Source organism: Heteronotia binoei, chromosome 21 (genome assembly GCF_032191835.1).
Source record: "Heteronotia binoei isolate CCM8104 ecotype False Entrance Well chromosome 21, APGP_CSIRO_Hbin_v1, whole genome shotgun sequence".
Taxonomy (NCBI): Eukaryota; Metazoa; Chordata; class Lepidosauria; order Squamata; family Gekkonidae; genus Heteronotia; species Heteronotia binoei.
Window position 1 is genome coordinate 14,480,132 of NC_083243.1, and position 21,446 is coordinate 14,501,577.

Consider the following 21,446-nt stretch of genomic DNA (forward strand, 5'->3'; position numbering starts at 1 on the left):
GAGCATCACTGCCCCAGACAGAGAGTTCCCATGATAAGCTGTGGCTAATAGCCACTGATGGACCTCTGCTCCAGATGTTGATCCAGTCTGCTCTTGAAGCTGTCTATGTTTGCAGCCACCATCACCTCCTGTGGCAGTGAATGCCACGTATTAATCACCCTTTGGGTGAAGAAGTACTTCCTTTTATCAATTCTAACCCGACTGCTCAGCAATTTCATTGAATGTCCTCGAGTTCTCGTATTGTGAGAAAGGGAGAAAAGGACTTTTTCTACCTTCTCTATCCCATGCATAATCTTGTAAACCTCTATCATGTCACCCCCTCAGTTGACATTTCTCCAAGTAAAAGAGCCCCAAGCGTTTTAACCTCTCTTCATAGGGAAAGGGTTCCAACCCTTGAATCGTTCTAGTTGCCCTTTTCTGCCACTTCTTGCAGCAGGAGTCAGGCCGGTTCCGCTCTTTAGTTTCCATCTTCTCAGGAATGGCTTTCATCGTCTCCCTGGGGCAGTCCCTGGCTGTGTTTTTCAACCGCGAGGCCTTCAAAAACATTCCAGGGCTCCAGCACATGTTTGGCCAGGGATCATGGGGGTGGGCAGCGAGCTGGAAGATGTGCAAGAAGTCAGCTTTAATCAGCAAGCGTGGATGCTAACGCTTCAAGATGGAGAAAACATTCGAGACTTCAAAAGAAGAGGGGGGAAACCCCCTCCCGACAGCTTTGCTGAGAGGATGCGCGCTTTCGGGAAATGTTTGCGAAACATTTGGCAGGAGGAATCGGCTTCGCTTGTGGAAAGACGTGAACCGAGGAAGCTTCGAATCACGTGGAAAGCAGAACTTGCAAGGGAACTGCTCTTTGGTTCCCCCGGCAAGTGATTCACGGCTCCCGCTTCCGTTCAATCCGACTGGCTGCAGGGCGGCCCATGTGATTCGGTTTACAGCTGGAGTCAAGTAGCACCTTTAAGACCGACAAAGTTTTATTCAGAAACTCAGCTCCAAGCACACTTCATCAGACAAGGAATCAGGTACAGTGAGCAGAGCTCCATGTAGCTGGTAGGCAGTGGTTTAGAAGGCAAAATGATACTAATTTGTTAATTTTACTATTCTGTCATTGGATCTTAAATGTGTACCTTTTTGCTTTCTAAACCACTGCCCGCCGGCTATATGTAGCTCTGCTCATTGTACCTGATTGCTTGTCTGATGAAGTGTGCTTAGAGTACACAGAAGCTTCCATTCTGAATAAAACTTTGTTGGTCTTAATAAGAACATAAGAGAAGCCATGTTGGATCAGGCCAGTGGCCCATCCAGTCCAACAATCTGTGTCACACATAAGAACATAAGAGAAGCCATGTTGGATCAGGCCAATGGCCCATCCAGTCCAACACTCTGTGTCACACATAAGAACATAAGAGAAGCCATGTTGGATTAGGACAATGGCCCATCCTGTCCAACACTCTGTGTCACACATAAGAACATAAGAGAAGCCATGTTGGATCAGGCCAATGGCCCATCCAGTCCAACACTCTGTGTCACACATAAGAACATAAGAGAAGCCATATTGGTTCAGGCCAATGGCCCATGCAGTCCAACACTCTTGTCACACAGGGGCCAAAAAAAAAAAACAGGCACCATCAGGAGGTCCATCAGTGGGGCTAGGACATTAGAAATCCTCCCACTGTGCCCCCCAAAGCACCAAGAATACAGAGCATCACTGCCCCAGACAGTCTTAAAGGTGCTCCTGTCTTAAAGGTGCTACTGAACATAAGAGAAGCCATGTTGGATCAGGCCAGTGGCCCATCCAGTCCAACACTCTGTGTCACACAAGAACATAAGAGAAGCCATGTTGGATCAGGCCAATGGCCCTCCAGTCCAACACTCTGTGTCACACATAAGAACATAAGAAAAGTCATGTTGGATCAGGCCAATGGCCCATCCAGTCCAACACTCTGTGTCACACATAAGATCATAAGAGAAGTCATGTTGGATCAGGCCAATGGCCCATCCAGTCCAACACTTTGTCACACATAAGAACATAAGAGAAGTCATGTTGAATCAGGCCAATGGCCATCCAGTCCAACACTCTGTGTCACACAGTGGCCAATATATGTGTGTGTGTATACACACACACATATATACATACGTACACATACACACACACACACATATATATATATATACACTGTGGCTAATAGCCACTGATGGACCTCTGCTTCATATTTTTATCCAATCCCCTCTTAAAGCTGGCTATGCTTGCAGCCGCCGCCACCTCCTGTCTTAAAGGTGCTACTGAACTCCTGCTTTGTTCTGCCGCTTCAGACCAACACGGCTGCACACCTGGATTTGGTTTACAGCCATCCACAATATCATGTGGGTCACCACACCCTGTTGGAATAAATGGCAAGTGAGGGCACAAGAAGGTGAGGACAGTGACGGCAAAGGAGGAAAGCAGTCAGGAATAAGTGGCAGCAACTCCCGTAGCAAACAGATGGGTTTCCATTTTCCTTGATTTATTTATTTCTCTTACACATATTGTGAAGCGCTTTTCAGGAATGCCAGATTCATTTGCTGCTTTAATATTCTGCCCTTCCCAGTGGGGACCTGAGACGGGATTTACTTGTGTACACCTTTTTGTACCCTCAGTAACCCAAACAACCTGCATTCTTCAGGAACTGATACATACAAATGAATAGGTTTCTGAACTGCACTGATAAACTTTATTACACTCCCAAGTTTCTTTCTGGACGGAAGGCTTAAAATATATATAGAAAGGCAAAACAGATAACCTTAGTACAGTTGCTTGCCGCTTCACGCAAAATACAGTTAGACAATTATGCAGTTAGAATTCAGATGAACTTTTACCCTGTTCTTGTAGCCAGACTTTATCTTATCCTCTAATACCTGCTAAAGCATTGATTCTCTGAGAACCTAAGTCTCATTCTAGATTAGAGGCCTCTAATAAGAATGGTTGATTTCATGGCTTCACCAGCCTAGAGACCCCCTGTCTCTAGTGTAGTACTGCAGTCTCAGCTCCCTGCTCACGACCTGAGTTCGATCCTGGCGGAAGCTGGGTTCAGTTAGCTGGCTCCAGGTTGACTCAGCCTTCTATCCTTCCGAGGTCGGTCAAATGAGTCCCCAGCTTGCTGGGGGGAAAGTGTAGATGACTGGGGAAGGCAATGGCAAACCACCCTGTAAAAAGTCTGCCGTGAAAATGTTGTGAAAGCAACGTCACCCCAGAGTTGGAAACGACTGGTGCTTGCACAGGGTACCTTTACCTTTTTTTATATAGCTGGAATACTGTCTGGGGCAGTGATGCTCTGTATTCTTGGTGCTTGGGAGGGGGGCAACAGTGGGAGGGCTTCTAGTGTCCTAGCTCCCCTGATGGACCTCCTGATGGCATCTTTTTTTTTGGCCAGAGTGTTGGACTGGATGGGCCACTGGCCTGATCCAACATGGCTTCTCTTATGTTCTTATGTGTGACACAGAGTGTTGGACTGGAGGGGCCATTGGCCTGATCCGACATGGCTTCTCTTATGTTCTTATGTGTGACACAGAGTGTTGGACTGGATGGGCCATTGGCCTGATGCAACATGGCGTCTCTTATGTTCTTCTGTGACACAGAGTGTTGGACTGGAGGGGCCATTGGCCTGATGCAACATGGCTTCTCTTTTGTTCTTATGTGTGACACGGAGTGTTGGACTGGATGGGCCGTTGGCCTGATCCAACATGGCTTCTCTTATGTTCTTATGTGTGACACAGAGTGTTGGACTGGAGGGGCCATTGGCCTGATCCAACATGGCTTCTCTTATGTTCTTATGTGTGACACAGAGTGTTGGACTGGAGGGGCCATTGGCCTGATCCAACATGGCTTCTCTTATGTTCTTCTGTGACACAGAGTGTTGGACTGGATGGGCCACTGGCCTGATCCAACATGGCTTCTCTTATGTTCTTATGTGTGACACAGAGTGTTGGACTGGATGAGCCACTGGCCTGATGCAACATGGCGTCTCTTACATTCTTATGAGGTTTTTTTTAGCCTGCTTTTCTCTTACAAATGTCCTAAATAAATAAATTAGATTCTGAGGTACTGCACAGTTTGGCTTTTCACCTCGGTCTCTTTTCTGACTGGACTAGGAGCGCCCCTCCTTCCTCAGGTGTTTTCCCGCCAAAAAGATCGCCTGACTGGGAGTCTAGAATTTTCTGAAGCAGCTCGCTAGCTCCTCTCAGCGGCTGACCTGCAGAACTGCAAAACAGACCTCCTCTTCCTTATCCTTTGGCAAGCTACAGAGTGAGAGTTGGAGGCTGCAGCAGGAAGGCATGTGATCACTGAAAATGGCCCCTTTTTCTGTTAGCAGAAGTTATTTAGTTAGCCATCGATGACAGATCACAATGATGATTTCAGCCAATAGAAGGCATGTACATTAGCCAAACAAAACGCTTCTTCCTTGCCCCATGCCATAGCAGCCATAGCATGAGGGGGTAAATCCAAGATCTACAGGGGGTGGGGGGAGAAAACAGCGAAAATTGTACCCCTTTGGTGTATGGTTAAGTGTGCAGATTCTTCTCTGGGAGAACTAGGTTTGATTACCCACTCCTCCACTTAAAGCTGCTGGAATGGCCTTGGGTCAGCCGTAGCTCTGGCGTAGGTTGTCCTTGAAAGGGCAGCTTCTGGGAGAGCTCTCTCAGCCCCACCCACTTCACAGGCAGTGTTCCCTCTATGCTGAGTAAGCGTGAGCCAGCTCACAGTTTTTTAGCCTCCGGCTCACACATTTTTGTCTTAGCTCAGGGAAAGTGGCATCAGAGAGCCAGGTTGGTGTAGTGGGGAAGTGCGCAGACTCTTATCTTGGAGAACTGGGTTTGATTCCCCACTCCTCCACTTGCACCTGGTGGAAATGGCCTTGGGTCAGCCATAGCTCTGGCAGAGGTTGTCCTTGAAAGGGAAGTCTCTGGGAGAGCTCTCTCAGTCCCACCCACCTCACAGGTGGCATTCCCTGTAAGCTGAGTTAGCGTGAGCTAGCTCAGTTTTTTAGCCTCCGGCTGACACATTTTTGCCTTAGCTCAGAGAAGGTGGCCCCAGAGCAAGCTAATTTATGCAATAGCTCACAACTTTAATGCTGGTAGCTCGCAAAGCAGAATTTTTACTCACAGGGATCCACAGCGTAGAGGGAGTATTTTTCACAGGGTGTCTCTTGTGGGGGGAGAAGCTATGGGAGATTATAAGCCGCTCGGAAACTCTGATTCAGAGAGAAGGGCGGGGTATAAATCTACGGTCTTCCTTCCTTCCTTCCTTCCTTCCTTCCTTCCTTCCTTCCTTCCTTCCTTCCTTCCTTCCTTCCTTCCTTCCTTCCTTCCTTCCTTCCTTCCTTCCTTCCTTTCTCTCTTCTTTCCTTTCTCTCTCCCTCCCTTCCTTCCTTCCTCCCTCCCTCCATTTCTCTCTCTCTCTCTCTCTCTCTCTCTCTCTCTCTCTCTCTCTCTCTCCATTTGCAGAAATTATTCATAGGATCCAACCAGAAATGTAAATCGTTGGTAGCCTCTTCCTCTCCCAAAGGGACACAGAGTTTCCTGCGGCTAAGGGGTTGAGGCAGGCTTAAATCTAGATAAAGCATTAAAAAAAAGGTGATGTACCCATTACTTAATCCGAGTAGCAAATAAGGGGCAGCGACACTCTCCGTGACTGGCATCCTGAGAGCCTGGCAACCAGCTCTCTGCACACCCAGTCTTGCGCTTCTTGACCAGCCGCCTCCTGAGCCAGATGGCAAAACGCTTTTTGAAGCGGAGAAACGGTGTCTCGAGCGGCTCTTTGGACCCTCGCCCCTGGAATCTCCCCAGCCTTTAAAAAACCCCTGCTTCCATACCAGACCTCTCTTGATACTCTTGCAGCTTCCCTCTCCCCCGTCTCTCCCTGTTTTCAAGGCTCCTAACCCGTATCCACATGAGCCAGCTTGGGTCAACAGCACAGTCAGCTTCTGCCATTAGCCAAGGCCTGCCGGGAATACGGATCTGGCTTGTGGAATGCAACGCACTCTGAAAGGAAGGGTATCTGCTTAAAAACAAAGTGCAGCTGACTGGGGGGTGGGTGGGAAACCTGGCTGCGTTTGTGCGTGTTTGGTGCTTTTGCCTATTAGGCCACACTAGGGTTGCCAAGTCCACTTCAAGAAATATCTGGGGACTTTGGGGGTGGAGCCAGGAGAGTTTGGGGGTGGAGCCAGGAGCAAGGTTGGGACAAGCCTAATTGATCTCCAAAGGGAGTTCTGGCCATCATGTTGAAAGGGACCGCACACCTTTTTAAAGTGCTTTCCTTCCATAGGAAATAATGAAGGTTAGGGGCACCTTCTTTGGGGGCAGATACAATTGGACCCCCTGATGCAATCTTTTTGAAACTTGGAGAGTATTTTGGGGAGAGGCACCACATGCTATGCTGCAAATTTGGTGCCTCTACCTCAAAAAACAGCCCCCCGCCAGAGCCCCAGATACCTGTGTATCAATTCTCCATTATTTCCTATGGGAATACATCTCCGTAGGGAATAATAGAGTTCCCAGCAGACATTTCCCTCCCCTCCCCCCGCTTTCTGATGACTCTGAAGGGGGGGGAGGGCCTCTAAACCGGGGGATCCCCTGCCCCCACCTGGGGATTGGCAAGCGTAGGCCACACCCCTCTTAAGTAGCCAATCCTCCAAGGGCTTAGAGGGCTCTTAGTACAGGGCCTACTGTAAGCTCCAGGAGGATTGGCTACATCACGGGTGTGTGACCTCATATGCAAAGGAGGTCCTGCTAGAATTCCTTACAGGGCTCTCAGTACAGAGCCTACTAGAAGCTCCAGGAGGATTGGCTGCATCAAGGGTGTGTGTCCTAATAGGCAAAGGAGTTCCTGCTACCAAAAAAAGCCCTGCTCCAAGGGATTCTGAATAGCATATTTTATTTTCCCTTCTGCTTTTGCATCGTTCAAGGCAGGTGAGGCTGAGCAGGTGCAACTGTCTCCAAATCACGCAGCAAGCTTTGGTGGCAGTGAGGATTCGAACCTGAGCCTCTCTAACCATTATCTCACACTGGCTGTATTTTTGGGGGGAGCGGGTTTGCCTTCAAGTCACTCCAACTTCCAGCAACCCCTAGTGGAGCTTGAAGGCAAAGGGACATTCAGAAGTGGCTTGCTATTGCCTCCCTCTAGGGCTGCCAGAAAAAGTCAGAACGAACCCCCAAGCTGGGCAGGGGTTCTCCTGCCTGGAAGGTTCCCAACACGCCGGCTCACATTGGACCAGTGGGGGAAACCTCCCCTGGCATCACCAGCATGATGACCTCACCTGTGAGTGATGTCATTGCACTGGCGATGTTGCATGCCTGCAGCTGTAGGCATTTCTGGGAAAACTCTATGGTTTTTCCAGACGCTCTAGCATTTTGAGAGGGGAAACTCTATGGTACAATAGGTACCATAAAGTTTGTACCTTCCAAAATGCTAGAGCGTCTGAAAAAACCATAGAGTTTTCCCAGAAATGCCTAGAGCGGCCGGCACATGACATCACCGATGTGAAAGCAGTCCCCCGCCGTGGGCTGCGGGGGGACTTGGCAACCCTACCTGTCTCTGTGTCATGATCCTAGGCCTAGTGAGGCCTGCAGTTTCCAGGGAAGCCTGTGTTAGGGTAGCTACAGGGCCTGCATTTCCTGGGATCCCCTCTGATTGGGTGGGCAACAGTTTTGGAGGGAAAACTTGCCCAGTGGAGACCGGAGGGGTGGGACCTGGAAGGGAGGAAATAAAAGTTCCAGCTAGGGAGGGGAAAGTATCATCTCTGGAAATGGCTGGGCTGGGGAAAGACTGCAGTCATGAGAGCTCCCGCATCCAATGAGTGGCAAGTCAGTTAGAATTAGAGGAAGGGAATGTATTGTTAGTTATGTCACCACCTTTACTGTTTCCTCCTGTTCACTGTTCCTCCTGTTCCCTGTTACACTAAATAATTAAAACCCACTGGATTGTTCTCGAGCACTTAAAAGAAACGTATTGTTATACCACCTGGGTCTGCGTGCCTCTTCGGTCACAAATAAAAGGTGCTTGCTGAGAAGGAAAGCAGGGGTTGGGTGGGTGCTCTGGGCCCTCCCAGACAGACCCTTAGCAGAGGGGTGGCAGCCAGTAGAAGGCCCTCTCCGGTCCCCTGTTTATGACACCCTGCGTCGTAACCCTAGTATTCCTTGGTGGTCGCCTTTCCAAATATTAGCCAAGGCCAGCCCATCTTAGCTTCCAAAATCTGATGAGATCAGGCCTCCCTGGACTATCCAGGTGAGGTCACCGTGGCTGATTTATAGCCTGGGCCACGGATCTGGGCAGCATCAGCATCGTCTGACAGCTGCTCTCCAGCATCTCGAGTCGATGCCTTTCTCATCACCTACCACCTGATCCCTTCAGCTGGAGATGCTGGGGACTGAGCCTGGCACCTTCTGCTTGTTGAACAGATGAGTAGAGGTGGTTTGCCATTGCCTACCTCTGCATAGCAAGCCTGGATTTCTTTGGTGGACTTCCTTCCAGAGCCAGTTTGGTGTAGTGGTTAAGCGTGCGGACTCTTATCTGAGAGAACCGGGTTTGATTCCCCCACTCCTCCACTGCTGGCATGGCCTTGGGTCAGCCATAGCTCTGGCAAACAGGGGTTGTTGAAAGGGCAGTTTCCGGGAGAGCTCTCTCAGCTCCACCCACCTTGCAGGGTGTCTGTTGTGTAGGAGGAAGGGAAGGGAAAGGAGATTGTGAGCCACTCTGAAACTCTTAAGATTCAGAGTGAAGGGCAGCGAGATATAAATACAATTTCTTCTCCTCCTTCCTCCCCCACTTTGAGTAACAAAAGTTGGTGCAGAAAGAATGGCCATCCATTGATGTAGTGGTTAAGTGTGCAGACTCTTATCTGGGAGAACTGGGTTTGATTCCCCACACCTCCACTTGCACCTGCTGAAATGGCCTTGAGCCAGCCATAGCTCTCGTAGGAGTTGTCCTTGAAAGGGCAGCTGCTGTGAGAGCCTTACAATCTCCTATATCTTCTCCCCCCACAACAGACACCCTGTGAGGTTGGTGGGGCTACCTCACAGGGTGTCTGTTGTGGGGGGAGAAGATACAGGAGATGGTAAGCTGCTCTGAGTCTCTGATTCAGAAAGAAGGTTAGGGTATAAATCTGCAGTCTTCTTCTTTCTCATTGTGCAGGGGGTTGGACTAGATGACCTTGAAGGTCCCTTCCAGCTCTGTGATTCTTCAATTGTATAGCTAACAGGGCTGACCCCGCTTATCTTCTGAGCTCTGACAAGCTCAAACTAGTCTAGCTATTCAGGGATGCTAGATGCTGATGGTGCTTTGTGACCTGAGTGGGATTTGTCTACATTTTTAAATAAGTCATAAGAACATAAGGGAAGCCATGTTGGATCAGGCCAGTGGCCCATCTGGTCCAACACTCTGTGTCACACAGTGACCAAAAAAACCCCAGGTGCCATGAGAAGGTCCATCAGTGGGGCCAGGTCACTCCCACTGTTGTCCGCCCAAGCACCAAGAATACAGAGCATCACTGCCCCAGACATAAGAACATAAGAGAAGCCATGTTGGATCAGGCCGATGGCCCATCCAGTCCAACACTCTGTGTCACACATAAGAACATAAGAGAAGCCATGTTGGATCAGGCCGATGGCCCATCCAGTCCAACACTCTGTGTCACACATAAGAACATGAGAGAAGCCATGTTAGATCAGGCCGATGGCCCATCCAGTAACACTCTGTGTCACACATAAGAACATAAGAGAAGCCATGTTGGATCAGGCCAACGACCCATCCAGTCCAACACTCTGTGTCACATAAGAACATAAGAGAAGCCATGTTGGATCAGGCCAACGACCCATCCAGTCTAACACTCTGTGTCACACAGTAGCCAAAAAACCCAGGTGCCACCAGGAGGTCCACCAGTGGGGCCAGGGCACTAGAAGCCCTCCCACTGTTGGCTTCCCAAGCACCAAGAATGCCCCAGACAGAGAGTTCCATCAATACGCTGTGGCCAATAGCCACTCTTTCTGAAGTCGTTCTGAACCGCAGGGTTTTGTCCTTGCAGACCTTTCAACTGTAGAAATGCGCTCGGCCCTGAAGCTGACTGGGGTGCACTGAGGATTTTTGCTTGGCTTTTCTGGCGTTAGGAGGAAGGGGACAGCGGCGAGGAGGAGATCCCAGAATTCCCGGAACCAGTTCTGGAGTTCAACAGGCAAGGGGAGACTGGGTCTCCGCAATACAACGGCCCGCCCTTTCCACCGCTCGCTCCCGCTCCTCAGACCTCGGCAGACGTTCTGGATGAAATCATAGAAAGACGGGAAACCCTGGAAAACAAGCTGGTCAGCTGGTGAGTTCTCAGAGCGGCGATGAGGAAGGAGGTGGCAAACTTCGAAGGAAGGGAGACACAGATCCCAGGGCGACTTTCCTACACATTCCGGGGTTTCCCCCTTCCACCACCCCCGCTGTAGTGTCATTGACATATGCAAAAAGAGCGAGAGTCCAGAAGCACTAACAAAATTAGTTATATAACTTCTTCGGATGCAGCTAGAAAGAAGTGAGGTGGAGAAGCGAGCAGTGGCAATTTCACCTGATTCTCAGTTCGTCAAAGTGGGCACTACAGTCCCAGGAATCGGAAGGATCGCTGATGCACTCACCCACGGATTGCAGCATCCAGAAGAATGCAAAAGGGGAAGAACAAGGAAAGAAAAAGGGGGGGGGGTTAATGTGCAAATGCTGTAAAACGTGCTGAGGTTAGACTTAAGCGTACAAAGGAAGAGCTTGAGCCAATGTGTCCCAGAAGAATGGACTTTGAGTGGTTTGAAAAGAGAGGGGAACCTGTCACATAATCTGGTTGGAATCCCAGGCATGAAAGACATATAAGAACATGAGGAGAGCCCTGCTGGATCAGACCAGTGGTCCATCTAGTCCAGCCTCCTGTCTCACACAATAGCCAGCCGGTTCCTCTGGAGGGCCTACAACAGGGGAGAGACGCTGAGGCCTTCATTAGAACATCAGAAGAGCCTTCTGGATCAGACCAGTGGTCTATCTAGTCCAGCATCCTGCCTCACACAGAGGCCAGCCAGTTCCTCTGGAGGGCCAACAACAGGGCAGAGAGGTTGAGGCCTTCATTAGAACATCAGAAGAGCCCTGCTGGATCAGACCAGTGAGGGTCCATCTAGTCCAGCATCCTGTCTCACACAGTGGCCACCCAGTTTCTCTAGAGGGCCAACAACAGGGCAGAGAGGTTGAGGCCTTCATTAGAACATCAGAAGAGCCGTGCTGGATCAGTCCAGTGAGGGTCCGTCTTGTCCGGCATCCTGTCTCACACAGTGGCCAACCAGTTCCTCTGGAGGGTTAGCTGCCATGTTGTGTTTGGCTCTGCCTCCTTCGGCAGCCATTTTGTGGTTGCACCCCCCACTTTGTGTCAGACCTCCAAAGGTGGCCACAGACTGAAATAGGTTGGGGACCCCTAGACTAGACATTTGTGTTGAGTGCAGAAAAGCGATAGAAAGCCATCTAAAGAATGCTGCGCAGACGAAATGATTGAAACCCGTTCGGTCTCCTCTTCATTCTTCTGCAGGGTATCAAAATGACTGTTAAAACTCTGAATACTTATTTTGCCAGGGTGGAGCAAGAGGTGATGGCGCGGATCATCAGCGGGATGTACCCAGCCCGGAAGGAGGCTGTGCCCAACGTCAGTTCTTCAGAGAGTGAAGAGAGCCAGGCTGCATCTTCAGACATTGGTGAGGACCAGTTGTTGGGTAATTCTCCCCTTTTGTTGTACATTCCCCCTCTCTCCCAATTCAGTCGAACCAAGATTTCAGCAGACCGTGGAGTGCATATAGGAAAGGAACATTCCCAGCAGCTTATTGTCAGGAACTCATTTGCATATGAGGCCACACCTCTTCATATCACCATTGTTTCACACAATGCTCTTTTTGTAGGAAAAAAGCCCAGCAGGGAGTCATTTGCATATTAGGCCACACCTACTGATGGCACCATTCCAGACTGGGTTTGTGTTGTAGGAAAAGCCCAGCAGGAACTTATTTGCATATTAGGCCACACCCCCTGATTGCACCATTGTTTCACACAGTTTGTATTGTGGAGAGAGCCCAGCATGGACTCATTTGCATATTAGGCCACACCCTCTGATGCCACCATTGTTTCACACTGGGTTTGTATTGTAGAAAAAGCCCAGCAGGGACATTTGCATATTAGGCCACTCCCCCTGATGCCACCATTGTTTCGCACTGCCCTTTTGTACTCCACTTTTCTCCCAAGTGAGGACCCCGAGTGGCTCACAACCATTTGAATGGTGGCTCCTCCATTTTATCCTCCCCACAGCCCTGAGAAGTAGATGAGACTGAGTGAGCGCATGACTGGCCCAAGGTCATCCCAACGAACTTCCACAGCAGAAGTGGAGATTTGAATCCAGGCCTCCCAGATCCTAGTCTGACACTCTCATCATGACCCCAAACTGGCTCTCTTTTTGAGAACAGACCGTGGCCTCTGCTTGACCTAGAAAAGTCTTCAGAAATACTGCCCAGTGTTTGGAGCGGACAGAGCCAAGAAACTGTAATGCATTAAGCTGTTTTCTCAAGGAATGCTTATCTTGGGGTTTTTTTTTGCAGTTTATCTTCATTTGCAACTGGGATTGCATTTGATTTTTAAATGACTCATGCATCGTTTTGGCCAGTATCGAACAGCCCTCCCTGTGTCTTGCAGCAGAGAATTCCAGAAGCATTCCGTTGTTTCTTTGTTGTGATTTTTCTGCATCATCTGAGTCGCACATGCTGGTTTCCAAGATGCTGGAAGGCGGGGCTTTTTTTGTAGCAGGAACTCCTTCAGGGTGCTGAACTGGATGGGCAACTGGTCTGATCCAGCAGAGCTCTTCTGATGTTCTTGTGAAGGCCTTGGCCTCTCTGCCCTGTTGTCTGTCCAGAGGAACTGGCTGGCCATTGTGTGAGACAGGATGCTGGACTAGATGGACCACTGGTCTGATCCAGCAGGACTCTTCTGATGTTCTAATGAAGACATTGGCCTTTCTGCCCTGTTGTTGGCCCTCCAGAGGAACTAGTTGGCCACTGGGTGAGACAGGATGCTGGACTAGATGGACCCCTGGTCTGATCCAGCAGGGCTCTTCTGATGTTCTTAGGAAGGCCTCGGCCTCTATACCTTGTCGTTGGTCCTCCAGAGGAACTGGTTGTTCACCGTGTGAGACAAGATGCTGAGCTAGATGGACCACTGGTCTGATGCAGCAGGATAGACCACTGGTCTGATGTTCTAATGAAGGCCTCATCTCTGTGCCCTGTTGTTGGTCCTCCAGAGGAACTAGTTGGCCACTGCATGAGACAGGATCTGGACTAGATGGACCACTGGCCTGATCCAGCAAGGTTCTTCTGATGTACTTATCCGTACTGCTGAGCCACAGCCCCTTGCTGGGCAAGTGTGGCTTGCCTCTGTATGTTCAAAGACCTGCAGGGAATGAGGAGCTATGGATCATTTGGCTTCTCTTGGCGAGGGTGGCCAGAGGTGGGGAGCATAGGCCTGGACATCAGCTTAGCGCTGTGCCCCTCGTGGATCCATTTCTACTCACATGGAGAGATGATCTTTCATACATAGAACCAGGGCTGTTTTTTGTAGCAGGAACTCCTTTCCATATTAGGCCACATACTCCTGATGTAGCCAATCCTCCAAGAGCTTACAGTGGACCCTTTACTAAGAGCCCCGCAAGCTCTTGGAGGATTAGGGTTTGTAGAATCTTTCGGGCTCAAGTGCCGTGTTCTACTGGAGAAAGTTTTTCTTCCAGACGTTTCGTTCTCAGCTGCGGAGAACATCCTCAGTGGCGTTGCAGCCGGAGCAGGCGTTCTGACCTTCTTGGCTGCTGTGCATTGAGTGAGGCCAGGGCTGCTGGAGAGCTGAGAGCAGCCCAGCCTAGAAATAGCAGCTCTCCATATGAAGTTATCTTCATAGAGCCAACTATGATATTTAAGCCTGGAAATTTCCTGCAGCAGATACGACCCAGAAAGGTCAGGCTCTCTAGAAAGGAGCTGGGCAGGTTTAGCTTGAAGAGGAAGCGGCTGAGAGGTGATATGACCACCATATTCAAGTACATGAAGGGATGTCATAGAGACGATGGTGTGGAATTGTTTTCTGTGGCCCTAGCAGGTAGGACCACAACCAATGGGTTGAAAGTAAATCAAGAGTTTCTGGCTCAACATTAGGAGGAACTTCCTGACCATTATAGTGGTTCCTCAGTGGAACAGGCTTCCTCGGGAGGTGGTGGGCTCTCCTTCCTTGGAGGTTTTTAAACAGAGGCTAGATGGCCATCTGACAGCAATGAAGATCCTGTGAATTTAGGGAGAGGGGTTTGTGAGTTTAGAGCGGTTCCTCAGTGGAACAGGCTTCCTTGGGAGGTGGGGGGCTCTCCTTCCTTGGAGGTTTTTAAACAGAGGCTAGATGGCCATCTGACAGCAATGAAGATCCTGTTAATTTAGGGAGAGGTATTTGTGAGTTTAGAGCGGTTCCTCAGTGGAACAGGCTTCCTCGGGAGGTGGTGGGCTCTCCTTCCTTGGAGGTTTTTCAACAGAGGCTAGAGGGCCATCTGACAGCAATGAGGATCCTGTGAATTTACGGGGAGGTATTTGAGTTTAGAGCGGTTCCTCAGTGGAACAGGCTTCCTCGGGAGGTGGTGGGCTCTCCTTCCTTGGAGGTTTTTCAACAGAGGCTAGATGGCCCTCTGACAGCAATGAAGATCCTATGAATTTAGGAGGAGTATCTGAGTTTCCTTCATTGTGCAGGGGGTTGGACTAGATGACCCTGGAGGTCCCTTCCAACTCTATGATTCTAAAGGGAGAGGTGAAAGGAGGCCTTCCCAGGAAGAACTCCAGCAATTTTTTTTTTAATCCAAAGCTCTCCTGCGCATGACAAACCTCCATGTGTCGGATTCTCTTGTTTTGTTTCGTTTGTTTGAAAAGGAACGAATCGTTTTGCCCATTTGACTTTAGTTTCTGTGTGCATGTTGATTTGTTTTCAGTGGAAGCCGCGGGACCGGCGGGGCTCCAGCTCTTTGTCAGCGCCGGCGCACCCGTCGATTCGGAAGTGATCAGGCATTTTGTGAGCGAAGCTCTCGCCGAGAGAGTCGCAATCCTGCTGGGAGACCGAGAAGGCCAGAAACCAGCTACTGCTGCGGTCGCACCCCTGCCCGTAGCTCTTCGGCCCTCCGAGGTGACTCGGTTTACTTTCGGCATAAACTTGGGGGCGGGAACGGAGAGCGTTCTTTCTGTGCTGCGACGCCATCACCCGACAAAAAAGGAAGAAACGTTCAAAAACGGATTGGCGTTTGTGGTCTGGAAATAATGTAGCGCCCTGGCTGAGGCAGCCCAGGCTACCCCGATGGTCTCGGATTGTTATGCTGTGCAGCCAAGGCAAGGGGCAAGCAGAGGTGCCTCTCCGTAGCAGCCCTGGACTTCCTTGGTGGTCTCCCATCCAAGGACTCACCAGGGCTGACCCTGCTTAGCTTCTGAGATCTGATGAGATTGGGCTAGATTGGCCCATCCAGGTTTTCAAGGCAGGAGACGTTCAGAGGTGGTTTGGCACTGCCTGCCTCTGCGTAGCAACCCCGGACTTCCTTGGTGGTCTTCCATCCAAGGACTAACCAGGGCCGACCCTGCTTAGCTTCTGGTATCTGACGAGATTGGGCTACACTGGCCCGTCCAGGTTTTCAAGGCTGTGGCAGTCCAAGCTGATGGACAAGGCGGTGGGGGCTTCAAGAGCCACACAATATGTGTGAAAGAGCCGCTGCACGTGGCTCCTGAGCCGCAGTCTGGCCACCCCTGGTCTAGTCTGATCCTGCATTGAGCAGGGGGTTGGACTAGATGGCCTGTAGGGCCACTTCCAGCTCTGTGATTCTATAATTCCTGCGGCGGCGGCCAGGCTGTTACTTGGTCTCCCAAGATGGGAACATATACGGCCGGGGCTGCGCGGACTGCACTGGCTGCCAATCGTATACCGGATCCAGTACAAAGTGCTGGTCATAACCTTTAAAGCCCTATATGGCCAAGGACCGACCTACCTGAGGGACCGTCTCTCCCCATATGAGCCCCAGAGAGCACTGAGGTCAGTGGGGAAAAGCAGACTGAATATCCCTGGGCCAAAAGAAGTTAAACTTCAAAGCACCCGCACTCGGGCCTTTTCCGTTGCGGCCCCACAACTCTGGAACCAACTCCCAGAGGAGGTGCGGGCCCTGCGGAACTTAGACCAGTTCCGCAGGGCCTGCAAGACCGCCCTCTTCAAACAGGCGTTCACCAATAACTGAATTTAATGTTTACCGCCAGATTAATAACGTTTACCGCCAGTGTTAATTTAGGAATGTTTTAATTAATTATTGACTATTGACTGGTTTTTAATGTGAATTTTAATGTGAATTTAATGTTTTTATTATTGTATTGTTTACTTGAAATGCTGTTAGCCGCCCTGAGCCTGCTTCGGCGGGGGAGGGCGGGATATAAATAAAATTTTACATTACATTACATTACAAAAACAAAGAAGCCAGTTCAGGGAAAAGGAAATATATGTCTAACCCGCACGACTCCAGTCCCATAGCGCCTTAGAGACCAACAAAATTTGGAGGGTATGGACTTTCGAGAGTCAAAGCTCCCTTTGTCAGATCTAGCCAGGCAGGTCTGCAAACGTGACAGTTTTTGGAAGAGGGAGGCAGAGGTTTCAGCGGATTTCTCATTCCCACTGCGGACCCTTCCCCGGTTGCTCAAAATGGGAGAACATCAAGGAAGTCCGGGGTTGCTACGCAAAGGCAGGCAATGGCAAACCGCCACTGAACGTCTCTTGCCTTGCCAGACACATTGCCTTTGCTCCCTAATATTAATATTAATATTACCTCCTAAGTACTTTTCCACAGTGCTTTCTGGTTCCTACCTGTACCCCACCATCTTGTGCACAGGGTTTGTGGGGTACAAACTCCTGGAGAGTTGTGAATTTGTGAAGGTATTTGTGATCTCCCTGGAGGTCCCTTCCAACTCTATGATTCTATGATTTTACAGTTTGGTGTGGTGGTGAAGTGTGCGGACTCTTATCTGGAAGAACCGGGTTTGATTCCCCACTCCTCCACTTTCAGCTGCTGGAATGGCCTTGGGTCAGCCATAGCTTTCGTAGGAGTTGTTCGTAGGAGGTGGTGGGCTCTCTTTCCTTGGAGGTTTTTAAACAGAGGCTAGATGGCCATCTGACAGCAAAGAGGATCCTGTGAATTTAGGGGGAGGTATCTGTGAGTTTAGAGCGGTTCCTCAGTGGAACAGGCTTCCTCGGGAGGTGGTGGGCTCTCCTTCCTTGGAGGTTCTTAAACAGAGGCTAGATGGCCATCTGACAGCAAAGAGGATCCTGTGAATTTAGGGGGAGGTATCTGTGAGTTTAGAGCGGTTCCTCAGTGGAACAGGCTTCCTCGGGAGGTGGTGGGCTCTCCTTCCTTGTAGGTTCTTAAACAGAGGCCAAATGGCCATCTGACAGCAATGAAGATCCTGTGAATTTAGGGGGAGGTATTTGTGAGTTTCCTGCATTGTACAGGGGGTTGGACTAGATGACCCTAGAGGTCCCTTCCATCTATGATTCTAAGAAAGAGTTCAGCATATTCTCAAACAGACAGCTGTACAGAACACAGGAAAATATAGTCATTCAAATAAACATCTTGTATCACTAGTAGGGTTTTGTATCTTATATTCAATTTAATACAAAACTATCTGCAATATTCTGTTCATGTATCCCCTCATACATCTCTACCAATAACATCTCCACATACATCTCCACCAATAACAAAGTACTCAAATCATATGTCTCCACTTTTGTTATTTCAATACTTTGTTATTGGTGGAGAACCGAGTTCCCTCTAAGCTGAGTCAGCGTGAGCTAGCTCACAGATTTTTAGCCTCCAGCTCACACATTTTTGTGTCAGCTCAGGAAGGATGACCCCAGAGCATGCTAATTTATGCATTAGCTCACAACTTTCATGCCAGTAGCTCACAAAGTAGAATTTCTGCTCACAAGGCTCCGCACCTTAGAGGGAACATTGGCAGAGATGTATTTGGAGATATATGAATAGAATATTACAGATAGTTTTGTATTACATCGCATATAAGATAATAAACCCTACTAGTGATGTAACACGTTTATTTGATTAAGGAGTATATTCTCCTGTGTTCTGTATAGCTGTGGGTTTTCACACAGGAGCCCAGTTTTGCTATTGATTGTTCTCAAATGGAGGCAGCCTTTCACAAATGCCCTTGGTCTTGCCAACACTGGTGCCCAGCTCATGGGCATCTGCTCGAAGAGGATGCTGGCTTTGAATACCCACCTTGCTTCTGTTGAGCCTCTCCTGGTGAGAATCCCTCCCTATGAAAACTGCAAGCATTTGAACATAAGAGAAGCCATGTTGGATGAGGCCAGTGGCCCATCCAGTCCAACACTCTGTGTCACACAGTGGCCAAAAAATCCAGGTGCCATCAGGAGATCCACTGTGCCTCCCGCTGTGCCCCCCCCCAAGCACCCAGAATACAGAGCATCACTGCCCCAGACAGAGAGTTCCAACAATACACTGTGGCGAATAGTCACTGATGGAGCTCTGCTCCATATGCTGATCCAATCCCCTCTTGAAGCTGGCAATGTTTGTAGCCGCCACCACCTCCTGTGGCAGTGAATTCCACGTGTGAATCACCTTTTGGGAGAAGAAGGATTTCTTTTTATCATTTCTAACCTGACTGCTCGGCAATTTCATTGAATGCCCACGAGTTCTTGTATTGTGAGAAAGGGAGAAAAAGACTTCTTTTTCTACTTTCTCCATCCCATGCATAATCTTGTAAACCTCTATCATGTCACCCTCAGTTGACATTTCTCCAAGCTAAAGAGCCCCAAGCGTTTTAACCTTTCTTCATAGTTTTAACCTTTCTTCATAGTTTTAAGCTTTCTTCGTTTGTCTTGCTTTCTTGAGTAACAGGGAGGAGCGTTGCCGCTTAGGTACATATTTTCCCTTTTTTTTTTTTATCCCGCCCTTCCCACAAGTGGCTCAGGGCGGCTTCCAATAGTAGATCCATCAAAATTACACATATAAAAGGATCCATATTTAAAACAGATAAAACAGATAAAACAGATAAAACCCTAGTTATTAATACACATAAATATTTCAGCTATATATAAAAGGAATCCAGCAAGTTACAGTAAAATTCTCAAGCTAAGTATAGGCTAGCCGGAAGAGGGTCGTCTTACAGGCCCTGCGGAACTGAACAAGGTCCCGCAGGGCCCTCACCTCTTCCGGCAGCTGATTCCACCATGTAGGGGCCATAACAGAGAAAGCCCTTTCTCTGGTGGACTTCAACCGGGCTTCCTTCGGCCCAGGGATAGTAAGGAGATTTCCATTTACACCCCATCCTTTCTCCCCGTTGGGGACCTGAAGTGGCTAACATTGTTCTTCTCTCCTCTATTTTATCCTCCCAACAGCTTTGTGAGGTAGGTGAGGCTGAGAGTGCGATTGGCCCAGGGTCGCCCAGCAAGCTTCCATGGTCAGAGCCAGAATTCAAACCCGGGTTACCCCAGATCCTAAGTCTGACATTTTAACCATGTTGGCTTCTCCTAATAATAATCAAAGCTTGAACAAAAATGGTTTTAAATGGGGGTGGGTATTGGATCTCAACAAAGCTGCTCTGCTCATTTCGACACCTTCCCGGAAGGCATCGCGGTAGCAAAACAGACTTGCGGAATCCGGTCCATATTTTTAACGGTGTAGATTTCAGTAGTTTTGCTGCTTTGTGTGTCTTCCAGGACCCTGTGCTAAGGACTCCACTGGCCACCCCGCAAGCCACACCCCCTCCATCGCCACCGCCGCCCCCTCTACGAGAACTGTCACCAGTGAGAACGCCAGAGCCCTCTCCCCCCGCCACTGAAATTGACGGCGAGGTCGGCGAACGGCAGCTGACGACCGCAGCAGGTATGTGTCAAGGGCCTTGCCATTTTTGCTGTGCTCTGTAAGTGTGATGGGAATGTTGGGGGAGTATACGCTCTGCTGCTTTTGCCTGTTCGCTTTCTCTTTTGCTTGTAACACATGAAGTATTCATTCTACCCTGTGAGGAGCAGGGGTGGAATTCTAGCAAGAGCTCTGTAGCGTATTAGGCCACACACCCCTGGTGTAGCCAATCCTCCAAAAGCTTACAAAAAACAGTCTTGGAGGACTGGCTACACCAGTGGGGTGTGGCCTAATATGCAAAGGAACTCCTGATAGAATTCCACCCCTGTTGAGGAGACTCGTGCCTGGAATTCAGGGACACGCTACCTCCCTGCAGAGACTGTCTTGGCACCTGGTGGCATGTATTGGTGGGGGGAGGCAAGGCTTTTTTGTAGCAGGAACTCCTTTGCATATTAGGCCACACCCCACTGGTGCAGCCAATCCTCCTGGAGCTTACAGTAGATACTGGTCTAGGAGTCCTGTAAGCTCCAGGAGGATTGGCTACCTCAGGGGTGTATGGCCTAATTGACAGAGGAGTTCCTGCTACAAAAAAAAGTTCTGGGGGGTTGGCATGGTTGAGGAACCACTTTGTTTTGCACGGGCTTTTTGCTTTGACTTTCGTGGGCTGGTAATGGCCCGGGTCGAGGGTAGATAGACCTGACTCACCCAAGTGCAGCCAGATCAGACACATAGAGTCACACCTGTTATCTTGTGTCTTATCAATAAACCTTTCCTCCTCATCAGCAAGAGGGCTGCTTGTTGAGGAGATCTTAGGAGCTGACCCAAAGTAGGAGTCAAGTTCATCATTAAGGGATTGGATAAACATATGGAGCAGAGGTCCATCAGTGGCTCTTAGCCACAGCATATTGTTGGAAATCTCTGTCTGGGGCAGTGATGCTCTGTATTCTGGGTGCTTGGGGGGGACACAATGGGAGGGCTTCTAGTCCCACTGGTGGACCTCCTGATGGCACTTGGGTTTTTTTGGCCACTGTGTGACACAGAGTGTTTGACTGGATGGGCCATTGGCCTGATCCAACATGGCTTCTCTTATGTTCTTATGTGTGACACAGAGTGTTGGACTGGATGGGCCATTGGCCTGATCCAACATAGCTTCTCTTATGTTCTTATGTGTGACACAGAGTGTTTGACCGGATGGGCCATTGGCCTGATCCAACATGGCTTCTCTTATGTTCTTATGTGTGACACAGAGTGTTGGACTGGATGGGCCATTGGCCTAATCCAACATGGCTTCTCTTATGTTCTTATGTGTGACACAGAGTGTTGGACTGGATGGGCCATTGGCCTAATCCAACATGGCTTCTCTTATATTCTTATGTGTGACACAGAGTGTTGGACTGGATGGGCCACTGGCCTGATCCAACATGGCTTCTCTTATGTTCTTATGTGTGACACAGAGTGTTGGACTGGATGGGCCATTGGCCTGATCCAACATGGCTTCTC

At 49.4% G+C, this 21,446-nt stretch overlaps 1 protein-coding gene across 1 annotated transcript in view; it reads left to right on the forward strand.

The window, feature by feature from the left end:
• The window catches only part of KIAA0586 (KIAA0586 ortholog), a 154,343-nt gene that overhangs the window by 43,680 nt on the left and 89,217 nt on the right, over nucleotides 1-21,446 (forward strand). Inside the window, 4 exon segments of the mRNA XM_060261507.1 lie at nucleotides 10,132-10,331; nucleotides 11,609-11,727; nucleotides 15,021-15,211; nucleotides 19,805-19,970. Coding sequence (XP_060117490.1) covers nucleotides 10,132-10,331; nucleotides 11,609-11,727; nucleotides 15,021-15,211; nucleotides 19,805-19,970 — 676 coding nt within the window.